The sequence below is a fragment of the Mercenaria mercenaria genome, chromosome 2 (assembly GCF_021730395.1).
Source record: "Mercenaria mercenaria strain notata chromosome 2, MADL_Memer_1, whole genome shotgun sequence".
NCBI lineage: Eukaryota > Metazoa > Mollusca > Bivalvia > Venerida > Veneridae > Mercenaria > Mercenaria mercenaria.
This window is the reverse complement of record NC_069362.1, coordinates 107,029,987-107,049,521: the sequence shown is the minus strand read 5'-3', so window position 1 is coordinate 107,049,521 and position 19,535 is coordinate 107,029,987. Positions and strand designations below refer to the sequence as shown.

General features: G+C 35.8%; 1 protein-coding gene across 7 annotated transcripts in view; it reads right to left on the bottom strand.

The window, feature by feature from the left end:
• Window positions 1-19,535, bottom strand: part of LOC123564830 (probable RNA-binding protein 19) — a 120,418-nt gene that overhangs the window by 78,968 nt on the left and 21,915 nt on the right. For 6 of the 7 annotated variants that reach the window (XR_008369989.1, XR_008369988.1, XR_006689046.2 and 3 more), the window contains exons 4-5: window positions 14,364-14,591; window positions 12,772-12,797 (exon numbers count right to left, since the gene is read on the bottom strand). Coding sequence is in view for 4 of the 7 variants with exons in the window: in XM_053537446.1 (XP_053393421.1) it covers window positions 12,772-12,797; window positions 14,364-14,591 (254 nt within the window). In the remaining 3 variants the exon portion in view is untranslated. The remainder of the gene's footprint in view (window positions 1-12,771; window positions 12,798-14,363; window positions 14,592-19,535) is intronic. The other variant, XM_045358687.2, reaches the window with a different exon arrangement.

The following is a 19,535-nucleotide window of genomic DNA, read 5'->3' as shown; positions in this document are numbered from 1 at the left end:
TACTCTTTTGTTTATAAAATAATATTTAGTTATGCGACAATCTGCTGTTAAAATAAAACAGTTTTGTTCAAAACTGTCATAAGTACACGTGAAACCTTCAATTAATGCCATTTGTTAAAACTATGATATCGAACAAACGCTTTATAATTACGTGATTTCTGAATAAGGTGCTCGTTGAAACCATCCAAACTTCATTTACATAATTTGTTAAGATTTAACAAACTGTATGGCTCTTTATTATTCATTTTTCGTGCACAAATACTTGCCAACTTTAATTGTATTTCAATGTTTGTATATCATATCAACAATGGTAGGTAACCTGTCTCTAAAATATGGTAACGAACATTTCAAATTGTTTCAATCACTTATTTTTACATTTGCTTTGCAGATATGGCAAAGTCAAGGGCAGAAATACAAAAAGCCTACAGGCAGAGGTTAAAGGAGAAAAGTAATGAACAGTACCTCGCTAAGGAAAGGGAAAGAAGAAGAAGCACATATGTCCCAAATGGTCAGCTTTCAAAGAAAAAAAGAGAAGAGCGTAATAAGAAGAATAGAGCCTATTTGAAACGTTATCGTCAGAAGAGGAAAGAAAACGCAGTGGCTTTATTACAAAACAACCTAAATCAGGCGGAGGATCAAGCCGAGCCATCTAATACCAGTGGCTACGAAAGTGCTGCTTCTGCAAGTCAAAATAGAATGGTAGTCAGAATTAACTTTCCCCAAAGAGCAAATGGACCAAGAATGCGAATATCGAAGGAGCTGGATAAAGCTAAGAAAGAGGTCAAAGCAATGAAAGAGAAGTTTGATAATTTGAAACGCAAGTACAGAAGCACTATGCGGGCAATTCAAAGGGAGAAGAGAAAAGCGTGTCACAGTCCAAGTACTCCAAGATCAAAAGCTGCGAAGCTTATCCATGACATTAAACTCACTCCAAAACAGAGCTCTGTTGTACAGAAAGAGCTAGTGTTTGCAAACGCAGTCTGCGACGAGATAAAGTCATCTGCACGTAAAGCACCCATAAAACAAAAGAAAACACTCCAAAATCTAGTAGTCGGAGACATTGTAAAGAAATACAAATTTCTCAGAAAGTTTGGTGCAAAAACTGGTATGAGTAGAAACACAATGGCAAAGGTCAACACAAAGGGATTGAGTATTAAGCGCCTCAGCCGTTCAAGAGAAGTAGCTAAGCACAGAGAAAAAGTGATAGCTTTCTTTGAGAGGGATGATAACAGTCGGAATATGCCCGGAAAATCAGATTATGTTAAGCCAAAAAGTGGTCATAAAACACAAAAAAGAGTGTTAACTGATTACCTGTCAACATTATACGACAAATTCATCAGCGAAAATGCAGGTATAAAATTGTCGTTGGCATCTTTTTGCAGAATCCGCCCGCAGCACATAGTTCTTACCTCGCTTATCACGAGAGATACGTGTCTATGCACTAAGCACCAGAACATGTCCCTGACCCTAAAAGCAGTTAAACGGGAGAATGTCGACACACCTGTTAATGGAGAGAAGATGCTAGAACGTAAAAGTGAAATAGAAAAAGAAATTGAAAACAAAGTAACATCTGAGAAAATTGTCATCGGACAGTGGAAACGTGTACAGATTGACGTAAAAGGCCAGACAAAGTCAATTATGAAAATTGTTGACTCTGAAATGACTAAGGCTGAGTTTCTGGAGCATATCAAGACACAGACAAATGAGTTTGAAGGTCATGTGAAGAGAATTCAGAAACAATATAACGAAATGAAACGCCTGAAAGAGAACTTACCAGCAAATCACTGTATAGTGCATATGGACTTCAGTGAAAATTATTCATGTAAATCAGTTCAAGAAATCCAGTCAGCTTACTGGAATCAGACAAGCGTCACCCTTCATCCTATTGTAATTTATTACAAATTGGAAGACTCAAATGAAATACTTCACAAAAGCATTGTTGTTATATCCGACGAGATGGGTCATAATGCATCAACAGTACTTACGATTATTGACAAACTTATTCAAGAGGTCAAGGGTCTGAATCCGGATATAACAAACATTCACTATTGGACAGATGGACCTACTTCCCAATATCGGAATAAAGTAATTTTCCATGCCGTAGCAAACCATGTCGACACTTACGGAATTGCTGCAACTTGGAACTATTGGGAAGCCGGTCACGGCAAGGGGCCGTGCGATGGACTCGGTGGAACGGTTAAGCGCATGGCTGATGATGCAGTAAAAACAGGCAAGGTCGCCATTCAAGACCCAACCGACTTTTACTGTTGGACACAGTCGATTCACTGCACAATGAAAATTGTTAAGTTTATTTTCGTTTCCAGTGAAAGCTGCCAAGAGAAAGCTGTCACGTTAGCAGAACAGAAACTGAAACCCATCAGTGGTACAATGAAGCTACATGCAGCCAAAGGCAAGGGTAATTCCATTGTAGCTGTGCGTGAAACAAGTTGCTACTGTGAAACTTGTATTGCCTCTTCAAGTTCTGCATGTGATTCATGGAGAAATGAAACAATTGGTCTGGCAGCAAACTCAGTATTGAAACATTCTGCCATGGCTGAAAGCACTGAAGAAAAACATAACCAGCAGAGTGAGATTCAGACGCCACTTCCAAATCCTGAAATTCCTGAAAATAAAACAGAAATTAAGCAGACGGACTTCGTTGCCGCCATATACCTTGATAAGTGGTACATTGGTCAAGTGATCAATACAGACCCTGAAGACAACACTTTTGAAATATCATTTCTGGAGCAGAAGAAGAAGTCTTTCCAGTGGCCACACAGGCCTGATATCATATGGGTCGAAAGAAAGGATATTCTGTGTAAAGTGTCCGCTCCTCAGACAATTGGAAAATCAAAACGCATGCTGTCAATTGATTTAAACGACATAACGCGTGTTGAAGCACTGTTTTTTCAGCGATGAAGACGTATGTTTCATTTGAAACGTTCGTTACCAAAAAAATGAATATTTCCACACCAGTACAATATATATGGTTAAATTCTGTATCTACCCGCTTGAATACATTATGGTATACCTACCTGTTACAACTGAGTAGCAAATAAAGTTTTTTAATCAATATGACATGAAAGTTTACATTGAAAATATATCAGTAACGAACATTTTAAATCCACTGAGCTCTCTTGGATGAGATTTATATCTTCAGAAGATACTGCGGACATGTAGTTTTTGTTTTGAATGTTCATTAGTAATAAGTTCAGAGTTGTTTAATTGACATTTGAATAGTTCTTACGTTGTTTATCGGTTAAATGTTCAAAACTTTGATTTTACATTTCAATCATATCCAGATTATTACATACGGCCATGTTCGAGACATCGATCAATTGAGTAAAATGTATTTAGATAGTTTGCTTTCATCATTTTTGCAACAGGAAATGTATTATTGTAAAACAAGTTTGTGTATATATTTTCATTTTCTTAGGTGTAAAATATGTTTTCATGTGAAAATGTTCGTTACCATTTAACTGTTTTACGGAAATAGCAGCTACACTTCAAATTATACTATGATACCATTCAATATATACTTTTTTCTATAGGGGAAATAATTAATCTATCATATTATATGACATTTTCTTCTGATTGAAGTTTATATACAGGTTTAACTAGGAAATAAAAAACACATATTCACGAGAATTTGGATAAGTCAAACTACATATTAAACAAGTAGAGAGTTAAGTTAATTTCTAAAGCCTTGAAAAAATTTTTTTGTCATTATTCTTACTTTTCTGACAAGCCACATGACCCAACTACAGCTCATGTCCAGATATACATCCTTAATGTGAATTTCCTATGCTACAGTGAAGTTACAAGAGGATATTTGCACATGATAACGGACATTTCCATGCGTTATAAAACATATATTGGTGGCATTTTGTAACTAGTTGATATGAAATAACGTGTTCAGCTATGTTCAAACCCCATTAGATTTAGGTAGTTAAATGATCATAGTTTTAGGTTTTATTGTTCATTAAAGTTTTAAAAGTTACTAATTTTTATGTCCTTAGCTTATGTATAATGCACCCCCTTACTGAGAAAGCGTGACTAACGGACAGACAGTTGAAAACTAATATGCCTCCCTTCGGGGGCATAAAAAGTTACAATATTTATAATACAGTGTAACTTCCGAAAACCGGAAACCTTTGAAAACCGCACGAAACTCAAGGTCCCGTTTTTTTCTGTTCTTATTTCTATATTATATTTTTAACCTCTGAAAACCGGAACTTCTGAATTCTGAAAACCGGACGATTTTGAAAGACCGTTTATATCTTAACACTAAAATTGACTTCCGAAAACCGAACAGCAAAATATCTGCCAGATTAAAAGTGTAACCTGTTAATCCAAATATGCCCGTGGCAAGTTGTCAACATGTTTTTTTGTTTATCTTTTAGCAGCAGTCGTTTGTTTTGACATGCTTTATAATCACAATCATCGGCGATTACTTTCATTTGTATTCTATTTATGAAAACGTTATTAATTAAATATATTACCTGTGAAAAACTTTCTGAGGTTTGAATGAAAGAAAGACCGGTGTTTTGATTTAGTTACATCGATTAAACTTTTATATGCATTATCAACATTAATTAAATATTGACAAACTCAGGACTCAAAGAGATGGTAAATTAAGTGGAAAATATTTGCATAAAAGCTATTATTATAGATATGTAGTTTTTTATATTTGTTATGTATTTATTATCCTTAATGTTTGTAATTAAATAGCTAATCAATCACTTAATTAATTACTATATATTAACTTATAAAGGATAATAATCTCCTTCATCCTATATATAAGAAAATATAACCCTTGTGCACCACGTCCACTTTGCCTACAAATTTTCAAACTTCTGAATTCCGGAAAACTTCCAAATACCGAACTTTTGGGCTGGTCCGAAGGTCGTTCGGTTTTCGGAAGTTACACTGTAATAAGCTATTTTTAGTAACAAAAAAGGGAAGTGATTCTAAAATAGGGACTCAGTTCTTGCTCATGACACTCCATCTCATGATGGTAAACAATTATGCCAAGTTATATCTAAATCCCTCTATGCAAGAAGAAATGCTCTGGAAAAAGTCATTCTTGTATCTGACATTTGGCCTCTTAGTGTGACTTTGACCTTGGAGCTAGGGATCTGGGTCTTACGCATGACACATTGTCCCATTATGGTGAACATTTATGCCAAATTATTTCAAAATCTCTTCATGGATGGCATAGTTATGGACCAGTCACAAAACAGACCCTGTTAACCTATGACCTCTAAGTGTGACCTTGACCTTGGAGCTAGGGATCTGGTCTTGCACATGACATGATGTCTCATTATGGTGAACATTTATGCCAAATTATTTCCAAATTCCTTCATGGATGGCAGAGTTATTGACATGAAACAGACCCTGTTAACCTTTGACCTCTAAGTGGTACCTTGACCTTGGAGGCAGGGGTCTAAGTCTTGTGCATGACACGTCGTCTTGATATGGGGAACATTTATGCCAAGTTATTACAAAATCCCTTCATGGATGGCAGAGTTATGAACCAACCACGAAGTGGGACAGATGGAAGGAAGGATGGACGGATGGATGGAAGGATGCAGCCTATTTCTATGTCCCCTTTTCTTTTCCTTGAAAAAGGTGGAGGACAATAAAGAGCACATAAATGGTTTCAGACACAAATGCAGCAACAAATAAAAATCATTTTTTTTACATTAAATAAAACCTTTTATAATAATGCTGATTAAAGAATATGGGCATCACCTACGGGTGCCATCACTCGTCTGCAAGTGCTGGTCAGTATGTAAGGACAGAGTTATAGTTCAGAATTTCTGATTATAACAAGAGCTGTCTCCATAGGATGACACATGCCCCCGATGGCACTTTGAATGAATAGTTATGGCCAATGTTAGAGTTTAGGACCTATGACCTATGGACCTGGGTCTTGCGCGCGACACGTCGTCTTACTGTAGTACACATTCATGCCCAATAATTTTAAAATCCATGCATGAATGACAAAGATATGGACCGGACACGCCCATCAATGCACTATCATGAAATATGACCTTTAACGTCTAAGTGTGACCTTGACCTTTGAGCTACGGACCTGGGTCTTGCGTGTGACACGTCGTCTTACAGTGGTACACATTCATGCCAAGTTATTTGAAAATCCATCCATGGATGACAAAGATATGGACTGGACACGAATGCACTATCATGAAAAAGACCTTTAACGTCTAAGTGTGACCTTGACCTTTGAGCTACGGACCTGGGTCTTGCGCGCGACACGTCGTCTTACTGTGGCACATATTCATGCCAAGTTATTTGAAAATCCATCCATGGATGACAAAGATATGGACTGGACACGAATGCACTATCATGAAAAAGACCGTTAACGTCTAAGTGTGACCTTGACCTTTGAGCTACGGACTGGATCTTGCGCGCGACACGTCGTCTTACTGTGGTACACATTCATGCCAAGTTATTTGAAAATCCATTCATCGATGACAAAGATATGGACCGGACACGAAAATTGCAGACAGACTGACAGACCGACAGATGGTTCAAAAACTATATGCCTCCCTTCGGGGCATAAAAAGGGCCATAATTCTAACAAAATTCATACACAGTCAACTAATGATGATAAAAACAGGTGTGCAAAGTTTCAAATGTGTAGCTCTTTTAGTTTTTCAGAAAAGGTGGACCTAAACAAAAAACTTATCCAAGCAACTCAAAAAGGGCCATAATTTTAACAAAATGCAAATCAGAGTTACAGGCTCTCCAGCAATACATTTGAAACAAGAGGGCCAAGATGGCCCTAAGTTGCTCACTTGTATAACACACCATAACAGTGTAAACATGTTTTACCTAGTGATTTCATGGAGAAAATATTCTGACCAATTTTCATTAAGATTGGACCAAAAAACCTAACTTGCCTCTTGAGTGTAAACAAGAATTTTCTTTGATTTCACCTAGTTACCTAGTTTTTTACCCCACATGACCCAGATTCGAACTTGTCCAAAATTTCATAAAAACATTCTGACAAAGTTTCAGGAAGATTGGAGCTAAAAAGTGGCCCCTAGAGTGTATACAAGCTTTATGATTTCACCTAGTGACCTAGTCTTTGACCCCACGTGACCCAGATTTGAAAGCATCCAAGACTTCATGATAACAAACATTCTGACCAAATTTTATGAAGATAGAATCAAAAATGTGCCCCCTAAGGTGTAAACAAGCTTATTCTTTGATTTGACCTGGTGACCTAGTTTTTGGCCCCACATGAACCAGATAAAAATTCATGCGATATTTCATGTAGACAAACATTCGGACCAAGTTTCATGCACATCAAATGAACAATGAGTGTTAACAAGTTTTTCCTTTGATTTGACTGGGTGACCTAGTTTTTGATCCCATATGACCCAGTTTCAAACTTGGCCTAGGACTAAGGAATCATCAAGATAAACATTCTGACCAAGTTTCATGAAGATACAGTCATAAATGTGGCCTGAGGAATGTGAACAATTAAGCTTTTCCTTTGATTTGACCTTATAACCTAGTTTCTGACCCCATATGACCCAGTTTCAGATTTGGCTTAGATATCATCAACATAAACATTCTGACCAAGTTTCATGAAGATAGAGTAATAAAATAATATGGCCTCTAGGTTGTTAACAAGGTTTTCCTTTGATTTGTTTTGTTTCTTTGTTTTGTAGTGACAGGATGAGCTTTTGTGATCACCCTTTGCCCGTTGTCCGTCTGTCCACAATTTCCTTGTGAACACGATAGAGACCACATTTTGAATTTGATTTTAATCCAACTTGCACTCAACTTGTACGGGCATAATATCTCGGTTCCTTTGGAAAACTGGCCAGATCCCATCATGGATTCCAGAGTTATGGCCCTTTAAAGGGCCAAAATTTGCCATTTTTTGCTTGTGAACACGATAGAGACAACATTTTGCAATCAACTTAAATCAAACTTGCCCACAACTTGTATTGGCATAATATCTCGGTTACTTTCGAAAACAGGCCAAATCCCATCATGGGTTCTAGAGTTATGGCTCCTTAAAGGGTCAAAATTTGCCATTTTTGACTTGTGAACACGATAGAGACAACATTTTTGCAATCAACTTTAATCAAACTTGCCCACAACTTGTACTGACATAATATCTCAGTACCTTTCGAAAACTGGCCAGATCCCATCATGGGTTCCAGAGTTATGGCCCCTCAAAGGGCCAAAATTTGCCATTTTTGGCTTGTAAATATGATAGAGACCACATATTTCAATCAACTTTAATAAAACTTGCACACAAGTTGTATTGGCATATCTCAGTTCCTTTTGACAACTGGCCGGATCCCATCATTGGTTCCAGAGTTATGGCCTCTTAAAGGGCCAAAATTTGCTATTTTTTGCTTGTGAACACGATAGAGACAACATTTTGCAATCAACTCTAATCAAACTTGCCCACAACTTGTACTGGCATAATATCTCAGTTCCTTTCGAAAACTGGCCAGATCCCATCATGGGTTCAAGAGCCCTTAAAGGGCCAAATTTGCTATTTTTGGCTAGTGCAGTCATATAGAGACTTCATTTATAGTTTGATTTGATACAAACTTGCAAAATACCTTCAGCAACAATAAATTTTGGATTCCATGATGAATCTATCAGATCCAATCATAGGTTCTGATTACCTCCCCTGATTTTAAACAAAAAAAAAATGAATTTGTATCAGTAAGTACTTATAGGACTCATTTGAAATTTCATTAATGTCATTAGTTGGACTCAGACAATCAGGGTAGATAACTATGGACTGATTTTATGTCAAATCACCTCCCTTTATTTCAAATTAAAATAGGTATATCTCCGTAACTAATGAAGATACTGATCTGAAATTTCATTTATGCCATCAGATGGACTTGGACAATCAGTGAAGATACATATTGACTGAATTTATGACAAATTACCTCCCTTTATCTTTTATGTAAATGAATATACCCAGCTTCTAATGAGATTGGTTTGAAACATTATTTATGTCTTCCATGGTAAGAAATTTCTACTTTTACTTACTTTTCTAATATATTGTTGTAAAGGCTTGTACTCTGTATCTTCTACATGCATATACCAATGCATGATTACCTCCCCTGATTTTAATAAAAATGGATTTATCTCAGTATTTATAGGACTTATTTGAAATTTCATTATTGTCATTAGTTGGACTGTGACAATCAGGGTAGATAACAGTTTCTATGGACTGATTTTTAGCTCGGCTTTTTGAAGAAAAAGTAGAGCTATTGCACTCGCCCAGGTGTCGTCGTTGCCATTGGTTAAAGTTTTTGATAAAGTCAAATATCTCTGTTACTATCAAAGCTATTGACTTGAAACTTAAAATAGTTATTTACTATCAAAGTCTACACCAAAATCCCAATAACTCTGATTTGAATTTTGACATAATTATGCCCTTTTTAAATTAGAATTTTTTGATAAAATTTTTGATAAAGTCAAATATCTCTGTTACTATTAAAGCTTTTGACTTTTTTGACTTGAAACTCAAAATAGTTACTTACTATCAAAGTCTACACCAGGAGACACAATTCCCATAACCCTGATTTGAATTTTGACAGAGTTATGTCCCTTCTTAACTTGGAAATTATTTTTACTGGCAAAGCTCTAATTCAGAGTCAAGCACTGAGAAGTCGAGCTTGCTGTCAAATTACCTCCCTTTGTTTCAAATTAAAATGGGTGTATCTCAGTAACCAATGAAGGTACTGATTTGAAATGTCGTCAATCGGGGTAGGTAACTTTTGACTGAATTTATGACAAATTACCTCCCTTTATTTTATGTAAATGAATATACCTCAGCAGCATCTAACGAGATTAGTTTCAGGGCTCTTGCAATGGACGACTTGAGCGAAATAGGCACTCTAGAACTTCAAACTTTGCTCAAATCTAACCTCAAAGCGAAATGCAAGTCGCCCGATTTTCTTTGATTTCCGCACTCGCTAATTACTGCTACCCGGACTGTTGACAATTTGCACAGTGTCGTAACGAGTTGAATACACAAACACACGCCGGTAGCATAATTTAAGCTCCGCCTACTTCAGGTACTTGCGAGATTGTCCCGAGAAGTGTGAAAGCGAATCAAATTATCAAATACACCAGAGTCGATTGTGTTCAGCCAATTAGCGCCGCGTTTACGTCTTTGACACTTCGCGTTTAACTGTCAACATGTTCGAGTGCAAAAAAAAATGTTTTATAAAGAAACTGCTGATTAACCATGCGATTAATTGGAATATGGTACACAATTATTTGTTCTATGATAAAAGAACGACATGTAATGTATTAACGGCGCCGTATTAACTACGTTAAATTGACTTCCATCGATGAATTTATTTGAATATGTATTTCTAGTTTACACAATTTACTTTCAGTTTTATTTGAGTGAGAAACTGATATTCCTCGGTGAATGACTCGGTGTTAATAATAAACACTTCATACAAGATATAACCAAAATTCGGCGGGTTACATTTACAGAATCGCTTGAATTTTGAAAACGACTTTTTTCAGAATTTTGTAACGAAACAATAACCACTGTATGGGAAATGATCTAACTAAGAAAATGAATGGTCACATCAATGTTTTTTATCAAGAAACAAGAAAATTACAGCCACCTTTCGAATCACGCAACATCATTGCGGTAGGAAAAGTCTTCCCACTTCTCCCTAAAGTCTCCCCACTTCTCCCTAAATCAGCTTGAGGGAGAAGTGACTTCTCCCAAAAAATTGGACTTAGCTAGACCCCTGAGTTTTAAATGTTATTTAAGTCTTCCAGGGTAAGGAATAGTCATGCTAGTACAAAAATGCAGCATTTGAGCCAAGAACCCTCAAACTTGGTATGGAGATTGGCTATGACTAGTATGTGACCCATAGGTCAAAAGGGACTGTTATAAGAAAATATTTATCCTGATGATATTTAAAGTGTATGCCTATGTGATCTATGTCAAAACTTGATCTTATCATTAAGAGCAATGGTACTCAGGTGAGCAATACAGGGCCATCATGGCCCTCTTGTTTTGGGTTTAATGCCGTTTTTCAACAGTATTTCAGTCATGTAACGGCGGTCAGTTAACCTACCCAGTGTTCCTGGATTCTGTACCAGTACAAACCTGTTCTCCGCAAGTAGCTCCCAACTTCCCCACATGAATCAGAGGTGAAGGACTAATGATTTCAGACACAATGTTGTTTATCAAATAGTCATGGAGAACATTCGCCCCGCCCAAGGATCGAACTCACGACCCCGAGGTCCGTAGACCAACGCTCTACCAACTGAGCTAACCGGGCCTGATGACCTGGTTTTTGACCCGACATGACCCAGTTTGGATCCTGGCCTAGAGTTCATCATGATAATCATTCTGTGCAAGTTTGTATCAAATCAAAGCATAAATGAAACCTCTATATGGCTGCAAGGGCCAAAATAGAAATTTTTTTCAGGGGCAGGAACTCTAGAACCAATGCAGATGATGATGATAAAGATACATTTTAAGTTTCAAGTCTTTATCTTATACATTTGTATTGTACTAAAGTTATATGCAGGAAGCTAAGATTGCCAAAAAACTTTTAAGTATGAAAGGGGCATAATTCTGTCAAAACACAATAAGAGTTATGGGGATTGTAACCACACATGTAGATGATGAAGAAAATAAAGAAACATTTTTAATTTCAAGTCATTATCTTTTAAAGTACCAAAGATATGTCTATATTAAAACGAAGCTTTTGAAAAAATTTAACATGAAAATAATTCCAAGTATAACAACTTTGTGACCTTGACCTTAGGTATAATGGGCCAAGCCTCTGCACATACCTTGTTTGTATGCTGGATAATGTTTATGTGAAGTTATAGTAAGATATAAGCAATAGTAACAAAGATATGACAGAAAAACAAAGGTTGCCGAAAAAATTTAACCTTAAAAATAACCTAAGTATAACACCTTGGTGACCTTGACCTTAGGTATAATGGGCCCAGCCCCTGCATATACTTTGTTTGTATGCTGGACAATGTTTATGTGAAGTAACAGTAAAATAAAAGCAATAGTAATAAAGATATGACAGAAAAACAAATGTTGCCGAAAAACTTTAACCTTAAAAATAACTGAAGTATAACTCCTTGGTGACCTTGACCTTAGGTATAATGGGCCCAGCCCCTGCACATACTTTGTTTGTATGCTGGATAATGTTTATGTGAAGTTATAGTAAGATATAAGCAATAGTAACAAAGATATGACAGAAAAACAAAGGTTGCTGAAAAACTTTTAACCAAGAAAGCTCATGCAGATGCCGACGCCAACACCGACACCATGGCGAGTAGAATAGCCCCCCCCCCCCCACCCCACTCATTCTCGGAATAATGGAGCTAAAAATGTTGCCATAGTATGAACTGAACTTAACTATTTTTTTTTAATTTACTTTTTCCATGAAGCAAGCTGAGACAAATGATTCCAAAGTTTTCGGTAAAATTAAAGCAATATTTCTCAAGATACAAGTACTAATTTCCAGGTTTTAAGGGTTATGATCAAATTCAAAGCATTTTTAAGGACTATATAGAATAAAATTATGAGAGTTTTTAAGGTCTGTGCGAACCCTGCAATTTTGGTAAAGGGTCACACAACTGAATTCTGAAATAAGAAATTATTTGAAATGGGCCAGTCTTTTCAACAAGGAAGATTTTCAAAGTTTCCAGTAAGTTATTAAGAGTGGGGATTGAATGAATTTCTGTTAACATACATACCTCTTTTCAGCATTCTCTTTCATGACCTGAAAAATTGAAGACAAAATAGTGTCACACTTAAATAAATATCAGGCATTCAAAAGCATATATAGTTTACAGTCACATTAAGTGATATATTGCATTATATCCAAGTCTTTATTATTTTTGTTTTTCAGTATAAAACTCACTATGTTATTAACTCTTCCCCTGCAAAATTTGTATAATGAACTCGTCCATCTTTCAATTTGGACAGTATCATTAACTGTTAACCAAAAAGATAATGACTGAATGGCAAATGGGGCAGATCTTGATCAGACTGCATGGATGTGCAGGCTGATCATGATCTACACTGGTCGCAAAGGCAGAATTAATCATGTCCAGCATGATAAGGGTTAAAGCAACTGATGTGTCTGCACCTAAGGAGATGAAGTCTCTGTCTTTGACCTCTCATTAAGTCAATGATATATAACGGAAGTAGCATGAGATTTATACAGTTAATTTACCTTCAAAGACTGAGTAGCCAACACCGACTTCCATAAATTTTAACAAGAGGACCAAGAAGGCCCTATATCACTCACCAGAGTTTCAAACCCAAGGCAGGTATAACAAGAAATATTTCTGCTGAATAACTTTGAAAAATGGCCTGCAGAATCCGTGAAGAGATATTGAAAGTTCTCCATCGAGATAATATGGGGAAAAAAGACCCGCTCCCAGTCATCAATTAAATGAATCTAAGCAGAAGGTCACCCAAGGTACATTTCTCTGAAATTATTTCAAAATTGGATCAGTGGTTTAGGAGACGGCTTTTTGAAGATTTTTCTACTTTAAGTTCTTGGGACCATGTTTTTTGATAAATCAAAATGATATGAAAAATATAGGTTGATAGTCACACAAGGAACGTTTGTGTGAAATCATTTTAAAATCGTACCAGCTGTTTAGGTAAGTCTGTTTTTTAGCTCTGAGTGCCATGTCATTTGACAAATCATACTTATCTGAACAAATTTCATACAGGGTCAATATTTGTAAAATTATTTAATTACTGGGCAGACAATTTCTGACATTTCCACTATCATGACTATATGCAAACAGGAAAAAGTAACCATACCCTATGAAGCCATATTTTTTTTGATGAATCAGAAAAAATTTGAACAATCACCCAATGATCATTTGTGTGAACTTGTTTCAAAATCTGATTAGACGTAATATGAGATGATGTATTGAAGATTTTTCTACTTTTAGCTATGGTGGCCCATTGTGCAAAAACAAAGCAGAATCATTAGAGTAGGACCATCCAGTTTCATCAACTTACTCTAGATAGTTTCAGAGAAAATGTTGTCTGGTGAAAAGTGGACCAACAACATACAACTGACAGTTAGTGATCACAATTATAAGCTCACCAACACCTCTTTATGCTCAGGTGAGCTAAAAAATGAAATCAATCAATACATATCACTGCAGAATTGCCATTTCTGACCAATAACTATAAAAGTTCATGCCTACAAAATGATTTCACGCCATATTTATATGCCACTCCTCTATTCCTAAGATTTAGTTTAACTTGAAGTTGTTAAACAACAAAAACTGCAATAATTGGTAAAAGAAAGAACTAGTACTTTAAATGAATTGGCAGGATCTTTTTCAAATTCATCATAGCTTTTTATTAGTTGTTCGGCCCATTTAATTTTTTCTGTAAGTTCAGATTCCTTCTCTTTAGAAAACGTCACAAATTCCTCAGTAACTACTTGAATGGCTTCCTCTCCATCTGTCTTTAACTTATCAATGTGGGCCTGAATATCACTGACCATACGTTTAAAAGTTGATATGCTGTCTACTTCACATTTCTGGAAATAAAGCATTTTCAAAAATAAATATACGTCTCCTCATCCAATTCTGTGAGGAAATGATTGAAAGATGAATTTTAGTTATATAAATATATACTTTTAGTTAAAAGTTTTGTTTGAACTAGAATGTGTCTGTCGGACATGGGATGTTCCCCCACTGATACATTTGTCACAAATATGGGGCAATAATTCAAATGTTTGCATTCCTAAGGGGGTATAGCCTCAACAAATATTATAAATAAAGGATTAATTATTCTAGGCCATATACTTCTTGAGCTATGAGCATCACAAACAAAGAAATCCACTATTTTGGATATTTCAAGGGCCGTCACTCTCAAGATCTCAAGAAGAATGCCAAGTGTGTAAGGTCACATCATAAAGACTCATGCACTGTTGCATGAACTTTGGTAATAGGGGGTGGAACCAGACGAAAAATAGGAGGTGCCCAAGTTTATATCATGATAAAGACTCATGCAAGTTTTCATCAATTTAGATAATATAATAGAAAATGGAAGAACAACTTGGCACGTCACAAGGTGAAAATGTACATTTTATATTTATACTTTTGAGCTAGGCATATCACAATGTGCAATATGTGCATTTTTGACTATTTTAGGGGCCATAACTCTAGAAATAGGAGGTGGAGGCACAGGAAAAATAGGAGGTACGAAAGTTCATATCATGATAAAGACTCATGCAAGATTTTATTAATTACTATGAAATGTGTTTTGAGCTAGGCACGTCACATGATGAAAATGTGCATTTCTTATTATTTCAGAGGCCATAAACTCTGGAAATAAGGGGCAGAGCCAGACAAAAAGTGGAAGGTGCCCAAGTTCATATCACGATAAAGACTCATGCAAGGTTTCATCAATTTATATGAAATACTTTTTGAGCTAGGCGCGTCACACGGTGAAAATGTGCATTTTTTACTATTTCAGGGGTCATAACTGGAAATATGGGGCAGAACCAGATGAAAAATAGGAGGACCCGAGGTGCGCAACTTCATTTCATGATAAAGATTCACTGCAAGGTTTCATCAATCTATTATATCAAATACTTTTTGAGCTAGGCACGTCACAAGATGAAAATGTGTTTTTGACAATTTCAGGGACCATAACTCCGGAAATAGGGGGCAGAGCCAAATGAAACAAGAGCACCGCCTTGCGGGTGCTGACGCTCATCTGATTTTTTTTTGTATAATAGAAATATTGTCCTACCCATGATTTTCTAAGTCTAAAAAGGGCCATCATTCTTGCAAAAAGCAGGATAGAGTTATGTTTCTTGATGTACAGTGTCCACTTATGATTGTGAAAAACTGTTGCAAGTTTTAAAGCAATAGCTTTGATAGTTTATGAGAAAAGTTGCCTTAAACATAATACTCAACCAAGAAAATGATTTTCTAAGTCCAAAAGGGGCAATAATTATTGCAAAAAGCAGGATGGAGTTATGTTGCTTGCTGTACAGGGTCAGCTTATGATGGTGAACAAGTGTTGCAAGTTTCAAAGCAATAGCTTTGATAGTTTAAGAGAAAAAAGTTGACCTAAACATAAAACTTAACCAAGAAATCTGATATTTTCTAAGTCCAAAAGGGGCCATAAATCTTGCAAAAAGCAGGATGGAGTTATGTTTCTTGCTGTACAGGGTCAGCTTATGATGGTGAACAAGTGTTGCAAGTTATAAAGCAATAGCTTTGATAGTTTAGGATAAAAGCTGACCTAAACATAAAACTTAACCAAGAAAACTGATTTTCTAAGTCCAAAAGGGGCAATAATTCTTGCAAAAAGCAAGATGGAGTTATGTTTCTTGATGTACAGGGTCTGCTTATGATGGTGAACAAGTATTCCAAGTTTCAAAGCAATAGCTTTGATAGTTTAGGAGAAAAGTTGACCTAAACATAAAACTTAACCAAGAAATCTGATATTTTCTAAGTACAAAAGGGGCCATAAATCTTGCAAAAAGCAAGATGGAGTTATGTTTCTTGCTATACTGGGTCAGCTTATGATGGTGAACAAGTCTTCCAAGTTTCAAAGCAATAGCTTTGATAGTTTAGGAGAAAAGCTGACCTAAACATAAAACTTAACCAGGCAACGCCGACGCAGACGCCGACGCCGACGCCGACAACCGCTCAAGTGATGACAATAACTCATCATTTTTTTTCAAAAAATCAGATGAGCTAAAAAGGAGGTGCCCAAGTTGATTTCATGATTAAGATTCTTTGCAAGGTTTCATCAATTTGTATGAAATACTTTTTGAGCTAGGTGTGTCATAAGGTGAAAATGTGCAGTTTTTCCTATTTCAGGGGCCATAACTCTGGAAATAAGGGGCAGAGCCAATGAAAAATAGGAGGTGCACAAGTTAATATCACGATAAAGACTCATGCAAGGTTTCATCAATTTGTATAAAATACTTTTTGAGCTAGGTGCGTCACAAGGTGTAATGTGCATTTTTGATTATTTCAGGGCCGTAACTCTGGAAACAGGGGGTAGGAGCCAAATGAAAAATAGGAGGTGCTCAAGTTCATTTCATGATAAAGATTCATTGCAAGGTTTCATCAATCTATAGCAAATACTTTTACGAGCTAGGCACGTCACAAGGTGAAAAAGCATTTTTTACTATTTCAGGGGCCATAACTCTGGAAATAGCTGGCAGAGCCAGACGAAAAATAGGAGGTGTGCAAGTTCATATCATGATAAAGACTCCTGCAAGGTTTCATCAATTTATATCAAACACTTTTTGAGCTAGGCGCGTCACAAACTTCGGACACACACACGCATGGATGGACGCACAGACAAGACCAAATCTATATGCCCCCAACACTCATGGGGAGTGGGGGGGTGGCCCAAAAATGCACCTATATTAAGCAATAACCTGTGTTTAAATTCCACTTTTACTAATCTTCTCCTGACCGGCTGTTTAGGACAGGTTTGACTGTAATCACCATTAACTGATTTTTGTGTTTCGCGTGAAAATTTAATAACAATATGTGTAAGTGTTGTGGCTATTGCTCAAGAAAATGTGCAAACTCCGATAATGTTTTAATTTTGCATCAATGGCTGTCATAAAAAAAAAAAAAATTACCTGGGCTTAGAATTTACTAAATCTTGAAGTATCTCTAATAAAAATACATGTACGCTGTATCAATTTTATGACAATTTTCTAAGATGCTTAATTACTTCAGAAATTAGATTGATCAATGATGGATATAGACTTTTAAGTGGCAAAGAAACAACAAGCTGTTGATTATTCTAAACTTGAAAAAGTAACAGCTTGATAAATATAAATGTATTATAATATTGATTCTTACAAAAGAAATATACAATGAATCAAGACTTCATAAGAAATACTCTTCTTTCTTTTTCTTTTTCATTTCTAATAAGGTTTAGCAGTATCATATCTCCCAACCACAGAGAGACAGAGATGTGTTTTATATGAAAACTTAACATCAAACAAAACATGTTTATTATGCTACTTAGAAATTTTCATTTTATTACATGTATACTAAATTATAAACTTCGGTAAGTTACAATGGAACCTGAAATGTCAATTTTTTTAAACTGACATTCAAATTTCATATTTTTGTGTGCCATCAGTTTCATGTTCTTTAACGTTATTTTAATTTTACTCCGGCTAAAGTACAAATTCATGTAATTTACAAAACATCGCAACAAATATCTAGGTTGAGATGTGCTGACAAAATACAGGCATCTTTGCTTTGAGTTGAAGTTTTGATGAATTCAAATCTGTGGAGAAATAGCCTGGGAAAGAATGTAAAGAATGTCGATGTTATAGGCCAAACTGGAATCTAGGCAGATCTGGATTCAGTCTAGACCAAACTAGAATTCTAGTTTGGTCTAGACCGATTCTGGATCTGACTTAAGACCAAACTAGAATTCTAGTTTGGCTATCTAGACCGATTCTGGATCTGCCTTAAGACCAAACTAGAATTCTAGTTTGGCTATCTAGACCGATTCTGGATCTGCCTTAAGACCAAACTAGAATTCTAGTTTGGCTAGACCGATTCCGGATCTGCCTAGGCCAAACTGGAATCTTTTGTTTAAGTTTTGGTGCAGATATATAGTTTGTATTTTTTTTGTTTCTTTTGGGCAATTTATATAACTTATTCTTTCCTAATGGATTGAAAACAGACCATATTATTCAGTTTAAGATTTTAAAAAACAAATAAATATGATTATGGCATTTTATTGATAAAATACTTTAACCAATAACCAATATTAAACATTCACTTCAGCATTAAATACAGAAGTTGAAAATGAAAACAAGAGGGCCATGATGGCCCTATATCGCTCACCTGTTATCATTGCACTTGAGGACAAGAAGGTCCTCAGAAAAAATATCTAAGTCCAAAGGACAGGAACAACAAAGGGAAGAAATTTAACCAAAAAGAAAAAAAAGTTCTTACAAGGTACAGATATGTCAAAATACACCTAAAAATTGGAGGTACCATCCATGTTGTACCACAGAAAAGTGGTCTCGGTTTTTCCCTACGGCCAATAATAAAAAAGTTACTAAAAATAAGCTATTTATAGTAACGTAAAAGGGAAGTAATTAAAAAATAAACTATTGTAAGTGAACAAAAGAAGGATCTGCCAAATAAATCTGTTGACATAAATGAAATTTCAGATCAGTATCTTCATTAGTTATGGAGATATACCCATTTTAATTTGAAATAAGGGGAGGTAATTTGACATAAAATCAGTCCATAGTTATCTACCCTGATTGGCTCAGTCCAACTTATGACAATAATGAAATTTCAAATAAGTCCTATAAGTACTTACTGATATAAATCCATTTTGATTACAATCAGGGGAGGTAATCAGATATAAAATAACTCTGGAACCTACGATTGGATCTGATTTGTCATGGAATCCAAGATTTATTGTTGCTGAAGATATTTTGGAAGTTTGAATCAAATAAAACCAT